Source organism: Canis aureus, chromosome 29, assembly GCF_053574225.1.
Source record: "Canis aureus isolate CA01 chromosome 29, VMU_Caureus_v.1.0, whole genome shotgun sequence".
NCBI classification, from domain to species: Eukaryota; Metazoa; Chordata; class Mammalia; order Carnivora; family Canidae; genus Canis; species Canis aureus.
The window spans coordinates 27,314,587-27,339,912 of record NC_135639.1 but is presented as its reverse complement, the minus strand read 5'-3'; the positions used below and the strand labels follow the sequence as shown (position 1 = coordinate 27,339,912).

The 25,326-nt window shown below is 36.5% G+C and overlaps 1 protein-coding gene across 10 annotated transcripts in view; it reads left to right on the top strand.

Annotated features, from left to right (window-relative positions):
* BTRC (beta-transducin repeat containing E3 ubiquitin protein ligase) overlaps nt 1-25,326 on the top strand; it is a 180,877-nt gene that overhangs the window by 14,851 nt on the left and 140,700 nt on the right. For 4 of the 10 annotated variants that reach the window (XM_077877918.1, XM_077877913.1, XM_077877920.1 and 1 more), the window contains exon 2: nt 2,333-2,369. The exons of the other annotated variants lie outside the window; for them this stretch is intronic. In XM_077877918.1, coding sequence (XP_077734044.1) covers nt 2,367-2,369 — 3 coding nt within the window. In that variant the 5' untranslated portion in view covers nt 2,333-2,366. The remainder of the gene's footprint in view (nt 1-2,332; nt 2,370-25,326) is intronic. 10 annotated transcript variants of the gene reach the window in all.

Below are 25,326 nucleotides of genomic sequence, written 5' to 3'. Positions count from 1 at the left end.
GAATCTGCATTTTTTTTTAAGGTTTTTATTTATTTACTCATGAGAGAGACAGAGAGAGGTAGAGACACAGGAAGAGGGAGAAGCAGGCTCCCTGCAAGGAGCCTGATGTGGGACTCAATCCTGGACCCCAGGATCATGCCCTGAGCCAAAGGCAGATGCTCAACCCCTGAGCCACCCAGGCATCCCAAGAATCTGCATGTTTAACAAGCATCTTAGTGTTTCTGATACAGATATTTCTCAGATTAGGTTTGACAAAATGTCTAGTCCACTGTGTCCTGGCCAGTGTATCAGCAAAGAGGGAGTGGGGGTATATTGTGGCTAGAACCAATGTAAAAAGTGAAGCCTTGTACCTGGGGAACATAGCAGGAAGGAGCTGAGCTAACTGAAATCAAGAGTGAAGGCAAACCTGAAAAAAAAAAAAAAGTGAAGGCAGATGGTAATCATTTTATAATACAATATATAAGTATTAAATAAACATATTGTACACCTTAAACTTGCACAATTGTATATGCCAGTTATATCTCAGTAGAGCTGGGGAAAAAAGAGTGAAAGCAGAGTGACACAAACTTCATTGCAGAGGCTTGGAATTTCTTCGAATTCTAAAGGATTAGTAGTAGCTTTCTAAAAAGAATTTATTCTGAGGGCTAAGTGTTTGCAGTTGGAGAAATTGGTGACCTATGGGGCCAGAAAAATAAGGTATGCCATTTACAAGAGGTATATCTAGTAGAAGAACAATAGCAACATCCCAAAATATGGACATTCTAGGTATGTTAAAATTACATCACAGTACAACTGGTAGTCCCTCCTGATGCTGTGAAAATACTGTGGATAGTTCTGATGTTACTTTTATTGTTAATATTTTATGACCCTATCACATATTTGAGAATAAAAGACAACAGACAACCTCACCAGTTATTTGTTTTTAAGGATTTATTTATTAGAGAGAGAGCATGAGTTTGAGGAGGGGCAGAAGGAGAGGGAAACACAGAATCTCCAGCAGACCCCTGGCTGATCAGGGATCCTGTCTTGGAGCTCGATCTCACCACCCTGAAATCATGACCTAAGCTAAAATCAAGAGTCAGATGCTTAACCAACTGAGCCACCCAGGTGCCCCACACCAGTTGCTTTATAGACCTCTTAAGGAGAAGTAATGTCAAGGAGTGAAGGAAAATTTTTGAGGAATCAGTGAAGTGTTGCTTATAGCAACAAGGCATAACTAAATGGAGGGAAATTTATGAGGAAAGATTAGTCTCTGTTATAGTTACATAGTCTGGAGTTCTTTTAAGCAAGGGCCTCAACCTGACCGCAAGTGACAGTCACACAGGCACAGATTGTCTGGTCAGTTAGAAATTCTGTCTTTTTTTTTTTTTTTTTTTTTAAGATTTTATTTATTTATTCATGAGACACACAGAAAGAGAGAGAGAGAGGCAGAGACAGGCAGAGGGAGAAGTAGGCTCCATGCAGGAAGCCTGATGTGGGACTTGATCCCAGGTCTCCAGGATCACGCCCTGGGCTGAAGGCGGTGCTAAACCGCTGAGCCACCGGGCTGCCCTGAAAATGTCTTTTTATCTCTATCACTTGGATCATCATTACCATCCCCCACAGCATCTTTAAAATAGAAGACATAATTTGATACAATTAAAGGAGGTAAATGTGATGGTGCTTTCTAGGCCATAAGGATATGGTGGTGGTGGTGGTGGTGGTACTTTTACAACAAATCTCTAACATAGAATAGTTTAAGCAGACTTCCAAGGTTTATTGAATAGGCATTCCACCCTTATTCCATTTTACTTTTTACATGTACATTTATTTATGCTTGCTGTTGCAAGTTCAGACTTTTTATTAACATCCAGTAAAATTGAGGGTTTTTTAGTCTATAGGTCTCAGAATTTTAATAGATGTAATTATATTTAACTACTACCACGATCAGGTTAAAGAACAGTTCGTTACCCCTCCCCGAACTCCCTTGTACTATATTTCCCCCACCCCGTGTCTAACTTGTAGGAGCTGATTTGTTCTCCCTTATTTTAGTTTTAACTTTTTGAGAATGTTATATAAATGAAATCATACAATATGTAATCTTTTGCTCTTCTTTCACTGAGCACAATGCCCTTGAGATAGATTTGTTCAAGTTGTTGCGTATTTCCTGTTCCTTTTTATTGTTTAGTAGAATTGTTTAGTAGAATCCATTGAATGGATTGTATCACATTTTGTTTATACATTTACCTGTTGAAGGACATGTGAAGTGTTTCTGGTTTTTGGGGACTATAAATAGAGCTGCTTTATATACTTGTGTATAGGTTTTGTGTGATGTAAATTTTTATTTCTGTAGGGTAAATAACCCAGGAGTGGAGTTGCTGGATCATATGGTAAGCGTATGTTTAACTTTATAAGAAACTGCCACACTATTTTCAAGAGTGACTATACCATTTTTATTAAATTGAAGAATAATTGACATACAAATTATATTAGTTTCAGGTGTACAATGTAGTGATTTTATATTTACATAAATTACAATGTGGTCGCCACAATAAATCTAATTGCAGTCCGTCACAATACAAAGTTATTATAGTTTAAGTGACTATATTCCCTATTGCTGTACATTACATCCCTTTGCCTTATTTATTTTATAACTGGAAGATTGTACCTAATCCCCTTCCCCTATTTCATCTGTGGCTGTACTGTTTTGTATTTCTGCAGCAATGTATGAAAGTTATGGTTGCTCACTATTTTTTATTTTAGCCATTTGAATAGATGTATAGTAGTATCTTATTGCGGTTTTATTTATTTTTATTTTTATTTTTTTTAAAGATTTTATTTATTTATTCATGAGAGGCAGAGAGAGAGAGAGAGAGGCAGGCAGGCAGAGGGAGAAGCAGGCTCCATGCAGGGAGCCCGATCTGGGACTCGATCCCAGGTCTCCAGGATCATGCCCTGGGCCGAAGGCATCGCCAAACAGCTGAGCCGATGGGGCTGCCCCTTATTGCGGTTTTAATTTGCATTTCCCTAATGAATGCCTCAGTTCTTGATGATTTTATCTGTTGGGATCAAATACAAAAGATAGTCCCCATCAGAAGAATCAGAAGAAAAAAAAAAAAAAAAGAAGAATCAGAAGAATGGTCATCAGAATATGCCTTACATTTAGCATTCTATGAAAGATATTCTGTGAATATTTATTTATTAAGATTTTTATTTATTTGAGAGAGACAGAGATCACGAGCTGCGAGGAAGGGCATAGGGAGAGGCAAACTGAGCAGGGAGCTGGATGCGGGACTCGATCCCAGGACCCTGGGATTATGACCTTAGCCAAAGGCAGACACTTAACCAACTGAGCCACCCAGGCGCCCCTCTGTAATTGTTTTAAAAAGGAGCTTGTGCTAATAAATCTTCGTGGTTCTTAATTAAGAGTGAGATACTGTGAAATCTATAAAGTCTCAAGTAAGCCCTGTGACAAAATGAGAGAGTATTTTTTTCTGGTGGCCTTAGGTCTTCTATAAAACACTTGTAGATTTTATTAAACTGAGGAGATAAGCAAATGAAAAATAAAAATATCTGGTCAACCTATAATTTTTAAAATAAAGCAAAATAAGTGAGAAACACTTGTCGTCATGATCAACATTCACCGATTTCCTAATTCTGGTAGCATAGGTCAGTGGTATGATTTTTAATAACTTGCTTATTCAGAAAAATAACTTAGATAAAGGAAAGGAGGATATTCCCTTGAGTAATAATATTTGACCCTCTCCTGCTTCTTCTCTTTTCTTTATAAATCATCTCAAGCAGCAGTCTGTATTTTAAGAAGCAAACCAAGTACTGCTAATTAAATGTTTAGTGTTTATTTTAGTTGATTATTAGCTTGAGGTCAAATTTGTTTCATGAGTAAATATGGAAGAGTTATGGGTTTTTTTACACTTTGGACAAATGCTTGCTGATCTTTGGTATGTTACTCTATTTCTTGAAGCTGGAATGTAATTTCCTTATTTTTTAATTTTTTTTTTAAAAAGTACTTTATTCATGAGAGACGCAGAGAGAGAGGCAGAGACACAGGCAGAGGGAGAAGCAGGCTTCTTGCCGGGAGCCCGACGTGGGACTTGATCCTGAGTCTCCAGGATCACGCCCTGGGCTGAAGGTGGCGCTAAACTGCTGAGGCCACCCGGGCTGCCCTGTAATTTCCTTATTTTTAATGACTGTAGAAGTTTACAGTTACTGACTCTTTGTTTTGATGTTAGTAGGCATGTGAGTACTTTTCTTTGTTACCAAGTCCTCAGTTAGGAAATAGCTTCCTGATTATAACTTATTTTCCTGGGAAAATATAGTCCACTTTGAAGCAGTTTCCAGTAATATATTGCTGCAGAAATAGACTGTCAAGTAATGGCTCCAGTGTAATTTAGAAAAGGTGACTTAAAGTAGAAGAACATTGATGCATCTGTTTTTCAAATTGCAGTTAATTATAATGACAGCTTATAAGATCTACTTCATTCTCTCTTGGACTCTTGCCTACATATACAAATTTTATATGAGATTTGAGTTAAGAATGGACAATTTTTAAAAAGATTTATTTTGTTTTATTTATTTTTTTTTGAAAGAGAGTATGCACTTGCATGAGATGGGGAGGGCAAAGAAAGAGGGAGAATCTTAAGCAGGCTCCATGCCCAGTGGGGAGTCTGCCAGGGGCTCAATCTCAGAACCCTGAGATTATGACCTGAGCTGAAATCAAGAGTTGGACTCTTAACTGACTGAGCCACCCCAGCACCCTTATTTATTTATTTGAGAGAGAGAGAGAGCTGGGGGAGGAGCAGAGGGAGAGAGGGAATCTCAAGATGATTCCCTGCTGAGCACGGAGCCCCACATGGGGCTCCATCCCAGGACCCTGATATGACCTGAGCTGAAATCAGTCAGATGCCCAACCAACTGAGCCACCCAGGTGTCCCAAGAATGGACAGTTTAAAAGTTATCCAAGTGAATTAGTTGAAAAGAATCCTGGTTATCAAATCATACTTATAAAGGTTTTTCACACCCTCCAGTGATATCCAGCTTTGACATTTTGAAAATGAGAATGATGCTTCAGTTTTTATCAGAGTTTGAGAATAGAAACTCTTTATGTAGGTATGTGTCATCTTTGATTATATGGTAATGTTCTGAATATCCCTTTACCCAACACTTTTAGCTTTTTACTGCATCAGTAAATTATATGATCCTTGTTCTGTTCATAGGTGGTCATGTTAAATGTTTCTTTTTTTTTTTTTTTTTAAAGATTGTATTTATTTATTCATAGAGATGCAGGGAGAGAAAGAGGCAGAGACACAGGCAGAGGGAGAAGCAGGCTCCCCGCAGAGAGCCTGACGTGGGACTCGATCCTGGGTCTCCAGGATCACGCCCTGGGCTGCAGGTGGCGCTAAACCGCTGCGCCACCGGGGCTGCCCTTGTTAAATGTTTCTTAAGTATTCTTAAATGTGTTTTACCAATATTTATGGAAAAATATAATCTTTGAAAGTGTTCATGTTAAAAAGAATTAGAAATGATGTTAACTTCATTTGGGCCTATTTCTCTTGCAATGTGTCCTTAAAGTGTAGGCACAGTATATAAGAATTCATGCGTAGAGGATCAACTGAGACTTTGATTTAAATATATTATAAATTATACATGGAAAGCTGCATAAGATGCTACTTTTTTTTTTTTCAAAGAAGCTTCTTTAAATGGTTCTGTTAAGTGTAGGAATGTTCTGATGATTATCTTTTTAATTAAAATGAGAAATCTTTGTTTAAAGTGGCATTCTTTTTTTACGGCCTGTTACAGTCTCTGTAACAATCATTTCTTAAGTCTGAACGTTTTATTTCCAGGAATCCATTTATATAAAACTATGTTTAGACTTAATTAAGGAACGATTCTTACAAAGCTTGTAAATAGCCAGGGAAAAAGGGACCGAAAATAAAACTGACATTCACATTTAACAAAATGATTGTTACAAGGTATGTAATAAGCTATAAAAATACAATAAATCCCTTTTTATAAGAGTTCATATTTTTTGATCCTTGTTTTCAAGGGTATTTAAGAAAAATATCAAAGCTCTGCAAAGTGACATCTGTTTTACTGAATGGGCTAGTGATTACTTTTTTCTATAACAGTACAGGAGTTCTACCTGTCTTCTTGGTGTGTTTTCCTTGAAATACTTGTAAGCAGTGTAGGTTAGAATGTAAATTTTATGTTGTGCTACAGTGAAAACAAGACCTGGTTCCCATCTCACACTACTTTGTAGAAGTCATATAATATTAGGCAAGTTGCTTAACTTCTCTAAGTCTCATTTTCTTCATCTGGAAAACAGAGATAATAATGCTCTTCCTACTTCAAAGAGCTGTTATGGAGACTAACTTAAACTATTGTAGTGAAAATATTTTAGAAATTCTATAGGACTGTGAACATCCAAGCTATGATTCTTTATGACCTTGGGTGGTGATTGTAATAGTAGTCGTAACAGCAGTAATATTGATAGCAGACACTTAAAGCTCAATATGTACCAAGCTAGTTTCCTAGGCATTTGTCATTTATTAACTCATTTGATCCTCTCATCTTATTAGGTATGTATTATTATTATCCCTGATTTATAAATGTGGAAAGTGAGGCACAAAGAGGTTATTTACTCAAGATCATGCAGTTGAGGAATATGGTTTTTTTTTTTTTTTTTTTTTTTTTGAGGAATATGGTTTTGAAGAGGGTAAGGATGGTATCAATCTTTTTTCAAATCTATAGAAAAATAGCGAGAAAAACATAATGATATACCTCTTCACCTGGATTGACCAGTTGTTTACATCTTGCCACCTTGGGTTTTCTTTCTCTGTATGACTGTACTTGTATTTTTACATCATTTGAGCATTGTAGACATCTTTATTTCACTTTCAACATATATTTCCTTTTTTTTTTTTTTTTTATTTATTTATGATAGTCACACATACACAGGCAGAGGGAGAAGCAGGCTCCATGCACCGGGAACCCAACGTGGGATTCGATCCTGGGTCTCCAGGATCGTGCCCTGGGCCAAAGGCAGGCGCTAAACCGCTGCGCCACCCAGGGATCCCTCAACATATATTTTCTAAGAATAAGAGCATTGTCTTTCATAACCACAGTGCAAGATTTCACTCAGGAAATTTAACAGTGATAACATTTTATTATTCAATATACAGTTCATATTCATATTTCCCTAATTGTCCAGTGATTTCCTTTATAGCTTCTTCTTCTAAACTCCATTTTGTATGTGTGTTGTGGGATACAATGACATTATATATAGTTATGTCTCTTTAGTCTCTTTTAATTTATAACAGTTCCCTAGTCTTTTTTTTTTTTTCGTGAAATTGACATTTGAAGAGTGCAGGCTAGTTTTTACAGAATGTCTCTTTTGAATTTGTCTAATTATTTCTCCATCATTATTAGATGCAGGTTAAAAAAATTTGGCAGGAATACATGTTGTGATTTCTTTCTCAGTGCATTCCATGAGAAGGTACATCATGTCAATTTGTTCCTTTATTGGTGATACTAAGTTTGATCATTTTATTAAGGTGTATTTGTAATTAATAAGTGCCTAGTGGAGTGAAATTTGGAAACTGTAAATATCCTACTTCTTAGCACTGTTTATCCCTATAGTTTTAATATCCATTGATGATGATTCTTCTGTGGTAGTTGTAAAATTAGCCCATTTATCCTTATGCCGTTCCAAATCATTTTTTCTTTCTGCATGACTGAAACGGTGACTTTTTATTTTTAAGTTTTTATTTATTTATTCATGAGAGACAGAGAGAGAGAAAGAGAGAGAGAGAGAGAGAGAGAGGGGCAAAGACACAGGCAGAGGGAGAAGCAGGCTCCATGCAGAGAGCCTGACGTGGGACTTGATCCTGGGTCTCCAGGATCAGGCCCTGGGCTGAAGGCCGTGCTAAACTGCTGAGCCACCTGGGCTGCCCCATGGTGACTGTTTTATATTTGGGGAAGATACTGTGTAGACTTCATCACTTTTACTTTTATTTTTGTTTTTGAACTTAGACTAATTAAATGTACATTTTATATTCTAATTTGCAAGTTATATGTTTTATAATTTTTATCTTTAGTAGAAAAGTCTAAAGCTGCGAATTAGGTTCAGTTTTTAAAGGCTTGTGGTAGTACAAACTGCATCAGGATTTCCTGGAGCGTTTGTATTTTCCATTCAGTAGACCTGGGGTGGGGCCTGAAAATTTGCATTTCTAGTTTCCAGATGCTGCTGCTGGTTGTGGGACCACAGGTTGAGTGCTATGGTGGCTTTTATAGGCCAATCAAGTCAGCATTTTGCTCATAATAATTTGGGCTCTTTTACACTTGTTAGGTTTCTCTGGTAGACATGAGAGTAGTGTGGATATAGAATAGTGGAATAAGTTGAAGTTTGCATTAGTTAATTTTTTTGTTTCAAGTTTCTATTTAAATTCTACTTAGTTACATACATATCAGGTAATATTGGCTTCAGGAGGAAGTTTGTATTAATCTTTTTAAAAGATTTACGTATTTATTTATTTATTTATTTATTTATTTATTTTTTATGATAGTCACAGAGAGAGAGAGAGAGAGGCAGAGACACAGGCAGAGGGAGAAGCAGGCTCCATGCACCGGGAGCCCGACGTGGGATTCGATCCCGGGTCTCTGGGATCGCGCCCTGGGCCAAAGGCAGGCGCCAAACCGCTGCGCCACCCAGGGATCCCAGATTTTATTTATTTATTCATGAGAGACACATACAGAGAGAGGCAGAGACACAGACAGAGAAAGAAGCAGGCTTCATGCCGGGAACCCAGTGTGGGACTCGATCTTGGGACTCCAGGATCACACCCTGGGCCGAAGGCAGGCCCCAGCCGTTGAGCCACCCAGGCATCCGAAGTATTAGCTAATTTTGATAAATGTTGGAAGAATTGTGGGAATTGGCTTCTATTGGCTATAATTGGCTACTATTACTGAATAGGATCTCATTAACCTGGCTAATCCTGTATTGACTGTATTGTAATAAAAAAGGCTATAGGCTATTTAAAAGCTTATTGTGACATTTATGGTTGTTGAATTTTCTTTATTTTACTTAATGAAACACTGATCCCTTAGTTTTGATGGAATTAGATGACTAGTGGTCTGTTTGGGCTTTCATATCTTAAGTGATCTCTGCATACATTTCAGCAATTTGGTCTGTTAAGTCTGTGCAATTAGTAAAGTAAGTGGAATGTTTGTTATGTCATAGAGATATTTTCACTTTTACGGAATTTGGCCAGTCAGCTCTCTTCCCTTGCTTCCATTAGAAATACTTTTAAACGTCAGAGAGAAAAGGATGACCTTAATATTTGCTTTCCAGGCTAAATCCCAGCTTTGAAGCAGTTATTTCCTTCCGAATAAAAAGTTTAATTTCACGCCCTGATTAGTGCTAGTATGTGCAGGTGGATATTTATTTTATGCAGCTAAACTGATCTGCTTTTGCAAATTACTTGCCAGTCAGCAGAGCTATAATTTCTTATGAGTAGTTGGTGGTAAATTATAGTTCTCATTAGTAAGTTTTGTGTGTGTGTGTATGTGTGTGTGTGTGTGTTTAAGTATGTATTTATGAAGTGAGTGGGAATCAGTCACCATATTTTGGCTGGTCTAGGATTGAACTAATAGCTTTTTTTCAAAGGCTCCAGGATTGATGAATTTGAACAGTCCCAATTAATTATGTAAAGCAGTAGGAAAGAATGAGATCTTGGTTTCACTTAATGTGAAAATCTACTCAGGACCTAGGAAGAGTGATGCTTGGTGAAAAAGATCAAAGAATAGATTATCTTTCTTACTGAGAAATGGAATATATTGTAGTTAAAATTTGAGTGTATAGAAAGGCTTAAAAGTAAGGAGATAAACTGAAGATTTTGAGATAGTACATTATTGAACTCATTTTTTTTTTTTTTAAGATTTTATTTATTTATGAGAGACACACAGAGAGAGGCAGAGACATAGGCAAAGGGAGATGCATATGCAGGCTCCCTGCAAAGAGCCAGATGTGGGACTCGATCCTGGAATCCTGGGATCACGCCCTGAGCTGAAGGCAGGCACTCAACTGCTGAGCCACCAGGCATCCCTGAACTCAATTTTTAATTGTTTAATTGAAGCCATGAAGTTTTAAATTTTAAATTTTTATTTATTTTGTTTGTTTTTTGAGTAGGCTCCACACCAAATGTGGGACTTGAACTCACAATCATGAGATTAAGAGTCATAATGCTCTACCCACTGAGCCAGCCAGGTGCCCCCCATTTAAAAATTTTTTATCTTTAAAAATTTAATTTAGTATTTATTTATCTATTTTTAAAAAATATTTTATTTATTTATTCATAAGAGAGAGAGAGAGAGAGAGAGAGAGGCAGAGACATAGAAGAAGCAGGCTTCTCTCAGGGAGCCCAGTGTGGGACTTGATCCCTGGACAGAAGGCCGATGCTCAACTGCTGAGCCACCCAGGCATCCCTAATTTAGTTTTTATTTTTATTTATTTAATTTTATTCTTATTTTTATTTTTTAAAAATATTTTATTTATTCATTTATGAGAGAGAGAGAGAGAGAGGCAGAGACATAGGCAGAGGGAGAAGCAGGCTCCTCCCAAGGAGCCCGACCCAGGACTGGATCCTGGACCCCAGGATCATGCCCTGAGCCAAAGGCTGATGCTCAACCACTGAGACACCCAGGTGTCCCTATTTTTATTTGTTTTAAAGTGAGACTGACTTTTGTTGTACTTGGATTAAGAAAGAGTGATGAATCAGAGGTAAATTTCTATTTCCTTCATAAGTGGGCCAATTATTTGCCTTAACTAAAATATCAAATCTGTGTGGGGTCATAGGCTTTAAGAGTCTGCAGGTATCATCTAATTAAAGATTTCATAATCTTTTTTAATCATGGACCTCACTAAAAATCTTTTGTATGTCATGAGATACTCTCCCTACATATTGTGTACAAAACACAGACACAATTTTTTTTATTTTTATTTTTATTTATTTAGGATAGTCACAGAGAGAGAGAGAGAGAGAGAGAGAGAGAGAGGCAGAGACATAGGCAGAGGGAGAAGCAGGCTCCATGCACTGGGAGCCCGACGTGGGATTCAATCCCAGGTCTCCAGGATCGCGCCCTGGGCCAAAGGCAGGAGCCAAACCGCTGCGCCACCCAGGGATCCCCCACACACACAATTTTATGAGGTTCAGGGATCAATGAGTCCTATTCCTGGATCCTCGATTGAGACCCTGATCGAGCCTTATTTTAATGTTATTATATAATATATTTATTTTTATTTTTATTTTTATTTTTTTTATATAATATATTTTAATGAAAAATCTTCTGTGGTTGGTCATTATTTCAATATAACTAGTTCTGACTTTTAATAAGAGTATGACTATCAGATCTGAGGTTTATCATAAAATGTCATTTTGAGAAGCCAATGAAATGTTGAATATGTTATTTTGTAGTGTTAGGAAAAATGGCACCAAAATGACTTGGCTAGTGATTATCAAAAATCCCACAGGATGTCCTGTTCTTAATTTTCTCATTCCCTTAGCCACCCAGGCAAGCAGCCATAATTTATCCCTGTCTATGATGATGGAATTTTACTTGTCAGGGATATATGGAGAGATACACTTAAAGCCTTTGATTGCTGGCCTTACTGATATTTCCAAGATCTTTCCATTTTTATTACTTTTATTAAAGAAATAGTATATATATATAAAAAAGAAATAGTATGACAAAGCAAATGCCCAGCAAGGACAGTTTACCCCAATGAGTGCACTTTATATCTAAGAGTATTTGGAAAACACTTTTCTGTCAAGGTCAGCTGTAAACACTTGTCACCATGTTCAGTTATTTATACTGTACAGTCCTGGGAGGACTGGGAAACATCATTTTCTCTTTTTCTTCATTCCCTTAAGTTATCAGCATTGGTAATGCTGTCCACTTGGTTAGCTCATTCAAGAAACTAGTTCATTATCATTTTAGATTACTTTGGGTAAAAACTTTGTTTGGATCATAAAGTATGACTCCTTCCTATTAAAAACTAGCAAACAGAGACCCAAAGAGGTCATGTGCCTTGCCCCAATTTAACAGTTGATGACAGCCGGTATTAGAGCCCTCATTTTCCTTATCCAAACCTAGTTGGTGCTCTTTTGACTTATTTGTTGTTTCCTCCACTGGAGGGATTATGATTGATAGATGAAGTGTGTGTGTCAGTACTTCTTGGACTTAAGAGAACCTTTTCTACAGTCATGAGCAGAATCTCATATTTTCAACTAGAAGCTTTATAGTTTTATCTTTTATATTTAGAACTTTAGTCTCTCTAGAATTGATTTTTATGTTTGATGTGAGGAAGGGGTTCCATTTCATTTTTATCCATATGGATTTCCAATGCCCCCCAGCACCATCTATTGGAAGAATATGTTATCTACATATTCTTCCAATAGAAGAGTGATCTGCTGTGCTCCCTCCATCATAATTTATGTTCTTACATGTATTGATTTGTTTTTGGACTCATTATTTTGTTCTCTTATGTATTTATCCCAGTGTCAGAATCATACAGCCTTATTCATGTAGCTTTATAATAAGCTGTGATATATGGTAGTTAAGTTCTCATACCTTGTGTTTCTTCAGGAGTTGGTTATTTGTGGCTTTTTATACCTTCATAAATATTAGATAACATGTCAAGTTCAACAACAGCAACATAAAGTCAAACAGTAATAAACCCACTGATGTTTGATTTAATTATTGATAGAAGCTGAAATATCAAGTTATTTTAAAAGCATTTATTTTTGGATGTGTGAAACATGTAATATAATACAGAATTTAAAAAGTAGAAAAGGATATATATCAGAAAACTTTCTTACCCATTATTTTTAAAGATTTTATTTATTTATTCATGAGAGACAAAGAGAGGCAGAGACATAGGCAGCTCCTCTCCCTCCACTTAATTTAGTAGGTCTCAAGAATCTGCATTTTTTTTTTTAAGGATTTTATTTATTTATTCATGAGAGAGACAGAGAGAGGCAGAGACACAGGCAGAGGGAGAAGCAGGCTCCATGCAGGGAACCCAGTGTGGGACTTGATCCCAGGACCACGGGATCATGCCCTGAGCTAAAGGCAGACTCTCAACCACTGAGCCACACAGGCATCCCCAGGCTTCCCTTTCTTACCCATTTCTTATCATTCAGTTTCCCTCCCCAGAGGTTACCATTTTTTCTCATATCTTATTATTTTGCCAGGTTTATATTTTATTTTATTTTATTTTATTTTATTTTATTTTATTTTATTTTATTTTATTATTTTATTTTATTTTATTTTATTATTTTATTTTATTTTATTTTAAAGATTTTATTCATTTATTCATGAGAGACACAGAGAGAGAGAGAGGGAGAGGCAGGCTCCATGCAAGGAGCCCGATGTGGGACTTGATCCCAGGACTCCAGGATCACGCCCTGGGCTGAAGGCAGGCACCAAATCGCTGAGCCAACCAGGGATCCCCTTTTGCAAGGTTTTTAAAGTAATTTTTCTAGGACTCAACTAGAGACACCTAAAATTAGTTAAATACTAAATTTTGATAACCTTTGGCCAGGGAAATGGCTTTTTTTTTTTTTTTTATGTTAATAGCAATGGGATTTAATGAAAGAACATTTTGCTTGTTGAGTTAGACCATTTAATAAGCATTTGACCCTTAGATAAATCTAGCGTTTCTTAGTTCTTAGTTCTGGGGCCTCTCCCATTTCTTCTCATAGTTTCTTCCTAGGTGATTTCATCTGTTTCCTTGGTTTTCCACAGTTTCAGTTACCTGTGGTCAATTCTTCCTTCTGATATGTTGTCAGAAGATCAGTAGTAGCCCAGCACTACCTCAAAATGCCTACATAATTCACCTCACTTCATCTTATCACATATGCATTTTGTCCTCTTACAGTATCACAAGAAGGGTGGTGAGTACAGTACAAGAAGATGTTTTGAAAGAGAAAACATTAACATACCTGTTATAGTGTATTGTTATAATTGTTCTATTTTATTACTAGTTATTTGTTAATATCTTACTATGCCTAATTTATAAACTAAACTTAAAGGTATATATGTATAGGAGAAAGCATAGTATAGATAGGGTTTCAGGCATGCACTGAAGGTCTTGGAATGTTTTCTTTTTTTTTTTTTTTTGGAATGTTTTCACCATGGTAAGTGGCGGGGGCTACTATACCATCTGTGCTGATGACTCCTAATATACCAGTGATACCAACTCATCCTTTTATTCTGACCCCTAGATTTATATATTTAACTTACTATCCACTTGAATGTTGCATAGTCATTTCCAAAATAGATCTCAAAATCTTCCACTTCTCTCTGCATTTACTACCATCAACTTACTATAAATTATTGTTTTTCTTTTTTTTCAATTTTTCTTTAAATTCCATTAATTAACATAATGTATTATTAGTTTCAGAGATAGTGGTCAGTGATTCGTCAGTCTTATATAATATCCAGTGCTCATTATTATCACATGCCCCTCCTTAATGCGTTTCACCTGATACTCCATCCCTCTCCCCCGTCCCCTCCAGCAACCCTCAGTTTGTTTCCATGATTAAGAGTCTCTTGTGGTTTGTCTCCCTCTCTGATTTCATCTTGTTTTATATTTTCCTCTCTTCCCGCATGATCCTCTGTTATCTTTCTTAAATTCCACATGATTGATATCCTATGATAATTGTCTGATTGACTTATTACCCTCAGCATCATACCCCCTATCTAGTTCCATCCACGTTGCTGCAAATGGCAAGATTTCATTTTTTTTGATGGTTGAGTGGTATTCCATTGTATACATATGTCACTCTTCAGCCATTCATCAGTCAGTGGACATTGGGCTCTTTCCATAGTTTTGTTATTGTGGACATTGCTCCTATAAACATTGGGGTGCAGATTCCCTTTTAGATGACTAATTTGTATCTTTAGAATAAATACCCAGTAGTGCAACTGCCAGGCCATCGGGTAGCTCTATTTTCAAGTTTTGGAGAACTTTCATACTGTTTTCCAGAATGGCTAGGCTACACCAGCTTGCATTCCCACCAGCAGTGTAAGAGGGTTTCCCTTTCCATGCATCCTCGCCAACATCTATCATTTCCTGACTTGTTAATTTTGGCCATTCTGACTGGTGTGAGGTGGTATCTCATTGTGGTTTTGATCTGTATTTCCCTGATGCCAAGTGATGTTGAACATTTTTTTTTTTTATGTGTCTTTTGGCTATTTGTATATCTCCTGTGGAAAAATATCTGTTCAAGTCTTCTGCCCATTTCTTGGTTATTTGTTCTTTGGGTGTTGAGTTTGGTAAGTTCTTTATAGATTTTGGATAGTAGCCCTTTATCTGATAAGACATTTGCAAATATCTTTTCCCATTCTTTCAGTTGTCTTTTGGCTTTGTTGACTGTTTCCTTTGCTGTGCAAAAGATTTTTATCTTGGTGAAATCAAGATAGTTCATTTTTACCTTGTTTCCCTTGCCTTTGGAGACATGTCTAACAAGAAGTTGCTGTGGCCAAGATCACAGAAGTTGCTGCCTATGTTCCCTAGGATTTTGATGGATTCTTGTCTCACATTTAGGTCTTCATCCATTTTGAGTCTATTTTTGTTTATGGTATAAGGAAATGGTTGGTTTTGTTCTTCTGCATGTGGCTGTCCAATTATTTCAACATTTGTTGAAAAGACTAGACTGTCTTTTCTCTATTAAATATTCTTTAGCGCTTTGTTGAAGATTAGTTGACCATAGAGTTGAGGGCCCATTTCTGGGTTTTCTTTTCTGTTTTTTGTGCCAGTACCATACGGTCTTGATGATTATAGCTTTGTAATAGAGCTTGAAGTCCAGAATTGTGATGCCACCAGGTTTGATTTTCTTTTTCAACATTCCTTTGGCTATTTGGAGTCTTTTTTGGTTCCATACAGATTTTAGGATGGTTTGTTCCAGCTCTGTGAAAAAAAGTTGGTGGTATTTTGGTAGGGATTGCATTGAATTGCTCTGGGTAGCATAGACATTTTAACAGTATTTGTTCTTCCAACCCATGAGCATGGAACATTTTTCCATTTCTTTGTGTCTTCTTTAATTTCTTTCATGAATGTTTTGTAGTATTCTGAGTACATATCCTTTGCCTCTTTGGTTAGGGTTATTCCTAAGTATCTTACGGTTTTTGGTGCAATTGTAAATGGGATCGACTCTTTAATTTCTCTTCTGTCTCATTGTTATTGTATAGAAATACAACTGATTTCTGCGCATTGATTTTATATCCTGCCACTTTGCTGAGTTCCAGCAATTTTAGGGTGAAGTCTTTTGGGTTTTCCACATAGAGTATCATGTTATCTGTGAAGAGTGAGAGTTTGACTTCTTTGCCAATTTGGAGGCCTTTTATTTCTTTTTTGTTGTCTTATTGCTGAGGCTAGGACTTTTAGTACTATGTTGAAGAACAGTGGATATCCCTGCTGTGTTCCTGATCTTAGGGGAAAAGCTCTGTTTTTCTCTCTTTTTTTTTTTTTTAAAGATTTTTATTTATTTATTCATAGAGACACAGGGAGAAGCAAGCTCCACGCAGAGAGCCTGATGTGGGACTCCATCCCGGGTCTCCAGGATCACGCCGTGGGCTGCAGGTGGCGCTTAACCGCTGCGCCACTGGGGCTGCCCTCTATTTTTCTCTATTGAGAATGATGTTTGCTGTGGGCTTTTCATATATGGCTTTTATGATATGGGTATGTTCCCTCTATCCCTACACTGTGAAGAGTTTTAATCAGGAAAGGATGCTATACTTTGTCAGCTGCTTTTCATATATCTATTGAGATGATCCTATGGTTCTTGTCCTTTTATTAATGTAGTGTATCACGTTGATTGATTTGAGGATATTGAACCATTCTTGCAGCCCAGGAATAAATCCCACTTAGTTGTTGGTTGTGGTGAGTAATCCTTTTTTTTTTTTTTTTTTTGAGTAATCCTTTTCATGTACTGTTAGATCCTATTGGCTAGTATCTTGGTGAAGATTTTTGCATTCATGTTCATCAGGGATATTGGTCTGTAATTCTCCTTTTTGGGTCTTTGGTTTTGGGATCAAGGTAATGCTGGCCCCAGAAAGAGTTTGGAAGTTTTCCTTCCATTTCTATTTTTTGAAACAGCTTACATTATAATATAATGTCCTTCCTCATCTCTTATTACAGTCTCTGGTTTAAAATCTAATTTGTCTGATAAGAATTGCCACCCCAGCTTTCTTTTGATGTCCATTAGCATGATAAATGGTTTTCCACCTCCTCACTTTAAATATGGAGGTGTCAAAAAAAATAAATAAATATGGAGGTGTCTTTGGGTCTAAAATGATTTCTTGCAGACAGCATATCAATGGGTCTTGCTTCTTTATCCAGTCTGATACCCTATGTCTTTTGGTTGGGGCATTTAGCCCATTTACATTAAGAGTAACTATTAAAAGTATGAGTTTAGTGCCATTGTATTACCTATAAAGTCACTGTTTCTGTATATTGTCTCTGTTCCTTTCTGGTCTGTGTTACTTTGGGGATCACTCTTTGCTTAAAAGATCCTTTTTAATATTTCTTGCAGGGCTGGTTTAGTAATCACAAATTCTTTTAGTTTCTGTTTGTCCTGGAACCTTTTTTATCTATCCTTCTATTTTGAATGACAGCCTGGCTGGATACAATATTCTTGGCTGCATATTTTTCTCATTTAGCACCCTGAATATATCATGCCATTCCTTCTGGCCTGGTGGATCTCTCCAGATAGGCCTGCTGCCAGTCTAACGTTTCTGTCCTTGTAGGTTACAGACCTCTTGTCATGAGCTGCTTTCAGAATTTTCTCTTTGAGATTTGCAAGTTTCACTATTATATGTTGGGGGTGTTGACCTATTTTTATTGGTTGGGGGTGTGTTTGTGTGCCTCCTTTTTTTTTTTTTTTTCCAGATTTTATTTTTAAGTAATCCCGACATCCCACATGGGCCTCAAACTTACAACCCTGAGGAGTCACATGCTCTATCGTCAAAGCCAGGTGGGCACTCCATTACTTTTAATGTATAATATTTTTCTAACTATTATAATCATTAAATCCAATTTCCATAAGGAGTCCTAGTGATCTTTCAAAAATCTAAATATAAAACTTTTCATTATCTTTTCTTTGCACTTAGGCCACGCAGGATAAACCTGACTTTTGTTCTGCCAGGCAGATCTGGTTCTTCCTACCTCTTTCACTATCTAATGCCAGTACTCCCACTCTTCAATTATGGTCTAGTTACACTGGCATTTTGCCAAACTCTTGGCAAGACAACTATAAAGCGTTTTTGTTTACTGTTTTCTTTGACCCTGGTTTTTTACTTAAATCCTTATTGTATCTTTTGTGTCTCAGTTCAGATGTCAGCTCCTTAGAGACTATCCTAACTAAAGCAAATACTCTTCCACTGTTGTTTCAACTAGAAAATAAACTACATGCAGGTAAAGTTTTAATTGTTTTGCTCTCCAGTATATCTCAGTGCATGGCACATGTTAGGCAGCAAATAAATATGTATAAAATCATTTATCTTCCATATTTCTCATCTTCCAAAATGGAGGTAATGGTAAATAGCCCATCCTACCTCATGAAGTCTATTTTAGACTCCTCAGAGTAAATAAGTCTTGATATTACTGCTTTAGTTTTGATGTCCCATATAACTTTGAATAATTGAGCTTTCTTTTGTTTTTTTCAAGGCATTAGAACAGATTTGAGAAAGTAAAAATTTTAAAATCCTGTCACCCTACATGACCACTTTTTTGAACTTCATTTATTTATTTATTTTTTAAAACACTTGTAAGGGGGCAGCCCGGATGGCTCAGTGGTTTAGCTCTACCTTCAGCCCAGGGTGTGATCCTGGAGACCAGGGATCGAATCCCACATCAGGTTCCCTGCATGGAGCCTGCTTCTCCCTCTGCCTGTGTCTCTGCCTCTCTCTCTCTCTCTGTCTCTCTCTGTCTCTCATGAATAAATAAATAAAAACTTAAAAAGAAAATAAAACAGGGGATCCCTGGTTGGCTCAGTGGTTTAGCACCTGCCTTTGGCCTGGGGCGCGATCCTGGAGTCCCAGAATCGAGTCCCGCTTTGGGCTCCCTGCATGGAGCCTGCTTCTCCCTCTGCCTGTGTCTCTGCCAACCCCCCTCCGTCTTAAATAAATAAATAAATAAATAAATAAATAAATAAATAAATCTTAAAAAATAAAAAAAAAAATAAAACACTTGTAACGATTTATATACTATCTCTTTTCTAATTTTTCTGTCCCTAGCAACTTCCAAACATTTTTCAAGTGATCACATCAGGTAGAACACAGTAACTTTATACTTTTGAAGTCATGTGGGTAATTCAAATGTGTATTTGGATGCTTGTGTGAAAAGAGGTAAATATAAATGGTTCTACATCATATTGAGAAATTGTACTCTTGATTATTAAAGTTTTTTTTTTTTAAGATTTTATTTATTCATGAGAGATACAGAAAGAGAGGTAAGAGGCACAGGCTGAGGGAGAAGCAGATCCCATGCAGGGAGCCTGATGTAGGACTCGATCCTGGGGTTCCGGGATCACACCCTGAGCCAAAGGCTCAGCTCAACATCTGAGGCACCCATGCATCCCTGATTATTAAAGTTTTAATGAACATTTTGCCTAGAGAAATTTTCCTGAAACTATCTGTATATAACCAGGATTTCTTGATATGGCATGCAATCTGATTTATATTTAAAACAACTTGAAGAAGTCACTATTTATCCTATATGCCAACTATAGCTCCTGCCGTATAAAATATTAAGAAAATATTAAATACTTTAAGTTTTTTTAGTTTCTGTTTGTTCTGGAACCTTTTTATCTATTAAATATTATAACACTTGGGCAGCCCCGGTGGTGCAGCAGTTTAGCACTGCCTGCAGCCCAGGGCGTGATCCTGGAGACCCTGGATCGAGTCCCACGTCAGGCTCTCTGCATGGAGCCTGCTTCTCTCTCTGCTTCTCTCTCTCTCTGTGTGTCTCTATGAATAAATAAATAAAATCTTTAAAAAAGTATTATAACACTTGAGGAATTAGGTTAGATTAAAGTAATACTTGAAGAATTAGGTTTGGAAAATCATGTAATTTGAAGCCCTTGGAACATATCTTTGGATTAGAAGTGTATTCAAGTGGGTGAACTACTTTTTTGAAATTTATTATTTTGGAGTGTATAAAGAGACTACCCGTTGGAACTAGAGACTAATCATTTGAAACATCTCGTCTTTGGAACTAAAGACCTAATTTGCTAGCAAATGGAATTTATAATACTAAAACATGGTACTGCCCACATTGTCCTGAGTCAATTGTTATGATTAATACCAAAAGGAAAATTACCTTTGTTTCTTAGCATGATTTCAGCCCTCCTAGTTCAAGCATCACAAAGTAGAACCCCTTCTTGTTCACCAGGTGTAAGTTGGAACTGATTCAGGGACTCTATAAAAATGGCAAGGTTGACATGTGCCTTATTTTGCTAAATTCTTTAAAAACAAATCCAAGTGATCTTAATTGTTCCTGCTTCTGCAGAAGACATGATAATTATGTGAGAATTGATAGTTATGTGAGGAGAGGTGTTAGCTAACACTACAATGGCAGTCATATTGCAATATAAAAAGTCTCATCAATATTTTGTAGATCTTAAACTTATACAATGTTATATGTTAATTATATCACAATTAAAAATAAATAAATCCAAGTATCCTGTTATTTAGAACAGTGGCCTAACCAGAAAATAATTTTGAGTACCCATCGGTAGGTATTTTTATTTGTTAAGTTACAAATTGCAAATTGTATTCATGCATTACTATCATTAGCTATTATATCAAGGCACAGTATATATACTTACAGCAGGGTATGTGCATTATATATACTTTCTGGATATAAATTGTGAGTAGTGTATATACATGCATATAAATAGTGTACATAAATTCATATTTTAGATGGTTACTTTGATATTGTCTTTGGCTCGCTTTTTTCATGTATGGTTAGTATAGTATTTTTATCTTGTAAAGTGACTAGTGAAGGGCTCCTGCAAGGAATTAGAGGATTACTTGACAGTTTATTTAACACTAGGTTCTTTTCTTTTCTTTTCTTTTCTTTTCTTTTCTTTTCTTTTCTTTTCTTTTCTTTTCTTTTCTTTTCTTTTCTTCTTTTCTTTTCTTTTCTTTCTCTTTTCTTTTCTTTTCTTTTCTTTTCTTTTCTTTTCTTTTCTTTTCTTTTCTTTCTTTTCTTTCTTCTTATATTCTTAAATCCTGAACACTACAGTTTTTTGCAGTATGTTAAAAGAATAAATGGGAGTTGGGGGGGGCGCTCTTTCTAACCTGTTTGTGTTGTGGACTCCCAGTCTCCCTTCCTTCCCAGTTTACAAGTTACATTTGGGCATCTAACATCAGATCAAATGAGGGAACTAGTGTCAATCTATATTATAAAAATCAAGATATTTTTTTAAAGCTAAATTAATTTGAATAAAAACCTTTCCCTTCTGAAGGGATCTGAAAGGATTATCTTGCTTATCACCTGGCATGTGTACAACTCACTTTGGGAAACAACTGGCCTAACACAACTGGCCTAATTGTGGCAGAATTGAGTTCTTTGCCTTTTTTCACATTCTCTTCAAATTTCATACATCATTGAAAGGCACTTGAATGAGAAAACTAATCCTTAGAAGAAGCATTACCAGTATACTACATTGTATAGTATGTCCTTCTAAAACTAACTGTGTGCCTAGGATTTTGTACCTAGGTCTTCCTTTATTCTAAAGATTTTATGGAATATGGACATTGTTTAGTGGGACAAAGGGAGATATTTTCATCTCAGTTCAATTTGGAAGAACTTTAGAAATCACTGCATTATATCTTGGAGCATGAGAGTACATATAGATCTCCTACACATATATGAAATTCTTACACTTACACTTTTGTACTTTTTGCATCAGACAACTGGCTGGGCTTGTGAATTCCACTTTGCTTCTAATAATGGTCACTAGTTTATTCCTGAGATAAGAGCTTTTGTCTCTTTAAAGACTCAGTTACCTAGTATCAAAGGTAAAGCTAAAAGCAGGTTCTTCCTCTAATCTCCTTTCCACAAAACACATAGAGATCATAGACTTAGTTATGAGTAAAACAAAAGCAAACTACCTCTTTCTTTAGGAGCAGAGAGGAGAAATAAGGAAGTCCCTAGCCCAGACGGAGTAAGGGTTAAAATTCTTACCACTCTTGACAGGGTACAACACATTCCTGAGAAGAGTGGTAGGGACATGTCCCAGTAGCCTGTAAGTCCCTATGGAGTACATGGCTAGACATGTCAGATCAGGGCAGGAATAGCAATTCCACCACTGAGTTCCAGCAGGTGTAACAGCAGTAGCACAGATCTGAATGCATGTCAGCTCATAGCCGACTGCCCTGGAGATGAAGCCAAAGGCTTTCTTTTAAGGGATATTCTGGATGAGTCATAGCTTTTGCCAAAAATGCTAGGCTACACATGCACAAATAATTAACTGATTCTGTCAAAGTGCATCACAACAATCCAGTTTTGAGACACATAATTTGAACAGCATTAGTGCCTAAATTCACATTATTACAGTCTAATAAAATTATATCATCTTGCTTACAGCCTAGGACCTACTGGCTTCAGCTAACTTGGAAGTCATTGGAAGGTAGAATGTCTTAGGGTTGTGTAGGCTTTGCAAAGGAGGATTTTCTTGAGGTTCCCTACCAGTAAAACAATTTAAGGAAATAAGAAAGCTGGGTTGGAGAGATGGCATGTCATATATGATTTTAGCCCAGTTTGCTTGTTTAATTTTCATTAGAGGGTCTAACCAGTTCACTTAGATTGGAATCTATTTTGTGCTAGTCTCTCTCTTTTTTTCAGCTTCTATGCTGTTCCTACCCCTTCTTGAACTTCTCTTGTAGGCAGTGTAACCCCACTGTTGCTCCAGTGGCTTTATTTTCATTATCATTGTCTTGGAGTTTTCCTTATTGGAAAGGATTTTAAAGGAAAGATCTTGAGCCAATCATTTTTGCTCTTAACATTTGCAGACTCTGTCACCTATAGTCCTTAAAAACACAGGTGGCTAAAAACCAATTTGTTAAATTGTTATTTCAGAGTTTAGGTAAATAGTGGATTTTTTCCTTTGAAAAATGAACTTAAGAAAATGATTGTACTATGAAAGACTAAGTTTTCTTCTGATCCACAGGTTTAGTTAAATAATTCTATCTTTTAGATCATCGCAAACTACAAAATTTGTTAAATTATCTCAGCTGTGATCAACATTAAAATGTGTCGTTACATTAATATGTGATATCTATCCTGTAAAAATACTATAATATTATAAATAATCTTTTATATGCCTGTAGGGAACTAAAGGAGAATTTAGTAACATTTGCATATTTTCTCCTTAAATAGTAATATTTCCATGTTTTGTTTGTAAGCAATAAATATGTATATATATTCATGGATATTCATGGATATTTATGCTGTGGGAGAAGTTTTTTTAGTATATTTTGTCACCTGATCAAGGGGCTAAAAGATCTGAACTTAGTGATGTAAGCTATTAAATTAAGATAACCTTTTGCATATACAAAGTCCTGTTATAGCAAATACTAGTACAACAAAGGGTTTATAACAATTGGGTTTTTTAAAAACATACTTTCATGTCCCAGCATGATGGTCCTAGTAATGGAGATGGTGGCCCATTAGCCAAAATACTTAAAATTTTTTCGTTGTTGGTTTAGAATAATAAATGTTTCCCCCCCTCCTTTTTAAAGATTTTATTTATTCATGAGAGACACAGAGAAGAAGCAGAGACGTAGGCAGAGGGAGGAGCAGGCGCCGTGCAGGGAGCCCGATGTGGGATTCGATCCTGGGACCATGGGATCACGCCCTGAGCCAAAGGCAGATGCTCAACTGCTGAGCCACCCAGGTGTCCCAATAAATGTTTTTATCTTTTGTATGAATGTGAGTTTTTATAAATACTCAATTTATACTCTAAAAGAATTTGAACTGAAGCAGGATTCTACTATCATAGAAAACCTTTGATAAGAGGTAAAAAGATTTTTAAGTATAGTTTACATAGTATAAAGCCCGCTACTCCAAGCTGATGTATTCATACCAATTGATGTGGGATTACCACAGCAAGGTAGGTGGTGTTGAACTATCTTCATTCTTGATCTACTTGGGACAGGTATTAATTGACACTTTCCTGCAGCTCATAATCATGATGATGTTGTTTTTTGTGGAAGTCTGTATGAAAATCAGTCACTACTAATGGCAGACAGTCTTTAGATTTCAGCAGATATCAAGGTTTTTAATGTTGTTTGTTTTCCTATGATAAAAATATCAAAATAACACCTTGAAAGATTTTAAAATTGGGTATTATTTAAATAATTTTTTTTTAGGATTTTATTTATTCAGAGAGGCAGAGACATAGGCAGAAGGAGAAACAGGCTCCATGCAGAGAGCCCAATGTGGGACTCTATCCCAGGACTCTGGGATCATGCCCTGAGCCAAAGGCAGAAGACAGTCAACCACTGAGCCACCCAGGCATCCCTAAATAAAATTCTTATAAATTCTATTATTCACTTTCTTCATGGGGAAATCTAGTGTTCTTAAGATTACAATACTAAAATAAAGTTGTCACATATTGGAGAAAAGGAGAATAATTGTGTTGTTATGGCAACTCAGATGGGGAAAATGAAAACAGCACAGATAAGCTGTATCCTGTTGTCATAGCAACCATAGTTGTGAAAATGATTAAAGCTAGTCTAGAAAGGATGTATTGCAACATTAGTCCATTGGAAGTAAATAGTGTAAGAAAAGACAGCGAGAATTGGTTTTAGACAAAAGTTAAATCCCTCTAGTGCCACAAGTTGCTAGTACCACTGCATGTAGACAGATACCTGTCCTTTCTAATGATATTTCAACTCCCTTTTATTGCCTCAGATCATAATGATGGTCTAAAGGAAGATAAATGTAATAGCTATATGAAAAGCTTGTGAATAAAGATTTTTTGGTAGCAAATTTAGAAGTTGAAGTCGAAATTGTGTTACCGAAAGTGGTGTTTTGTTCCTTTTCCCCGTTTCTTACCCAGGACTTTATTTCCATCCTTTTCCATAACCCCTCTCTGTATCATTTTAGTCTTGTGTTGAACTGTGGCATAAACACCTAATGTCGTGGCAGTTTGTAAAGCATCAAGTGCAGCATGATTGTAGATGAACAGATGGGTTTGATGATACATGATAAGCATCCTGTAGGTGTGGAGAAATTTATTTTAGCTATATCTTTCAAAC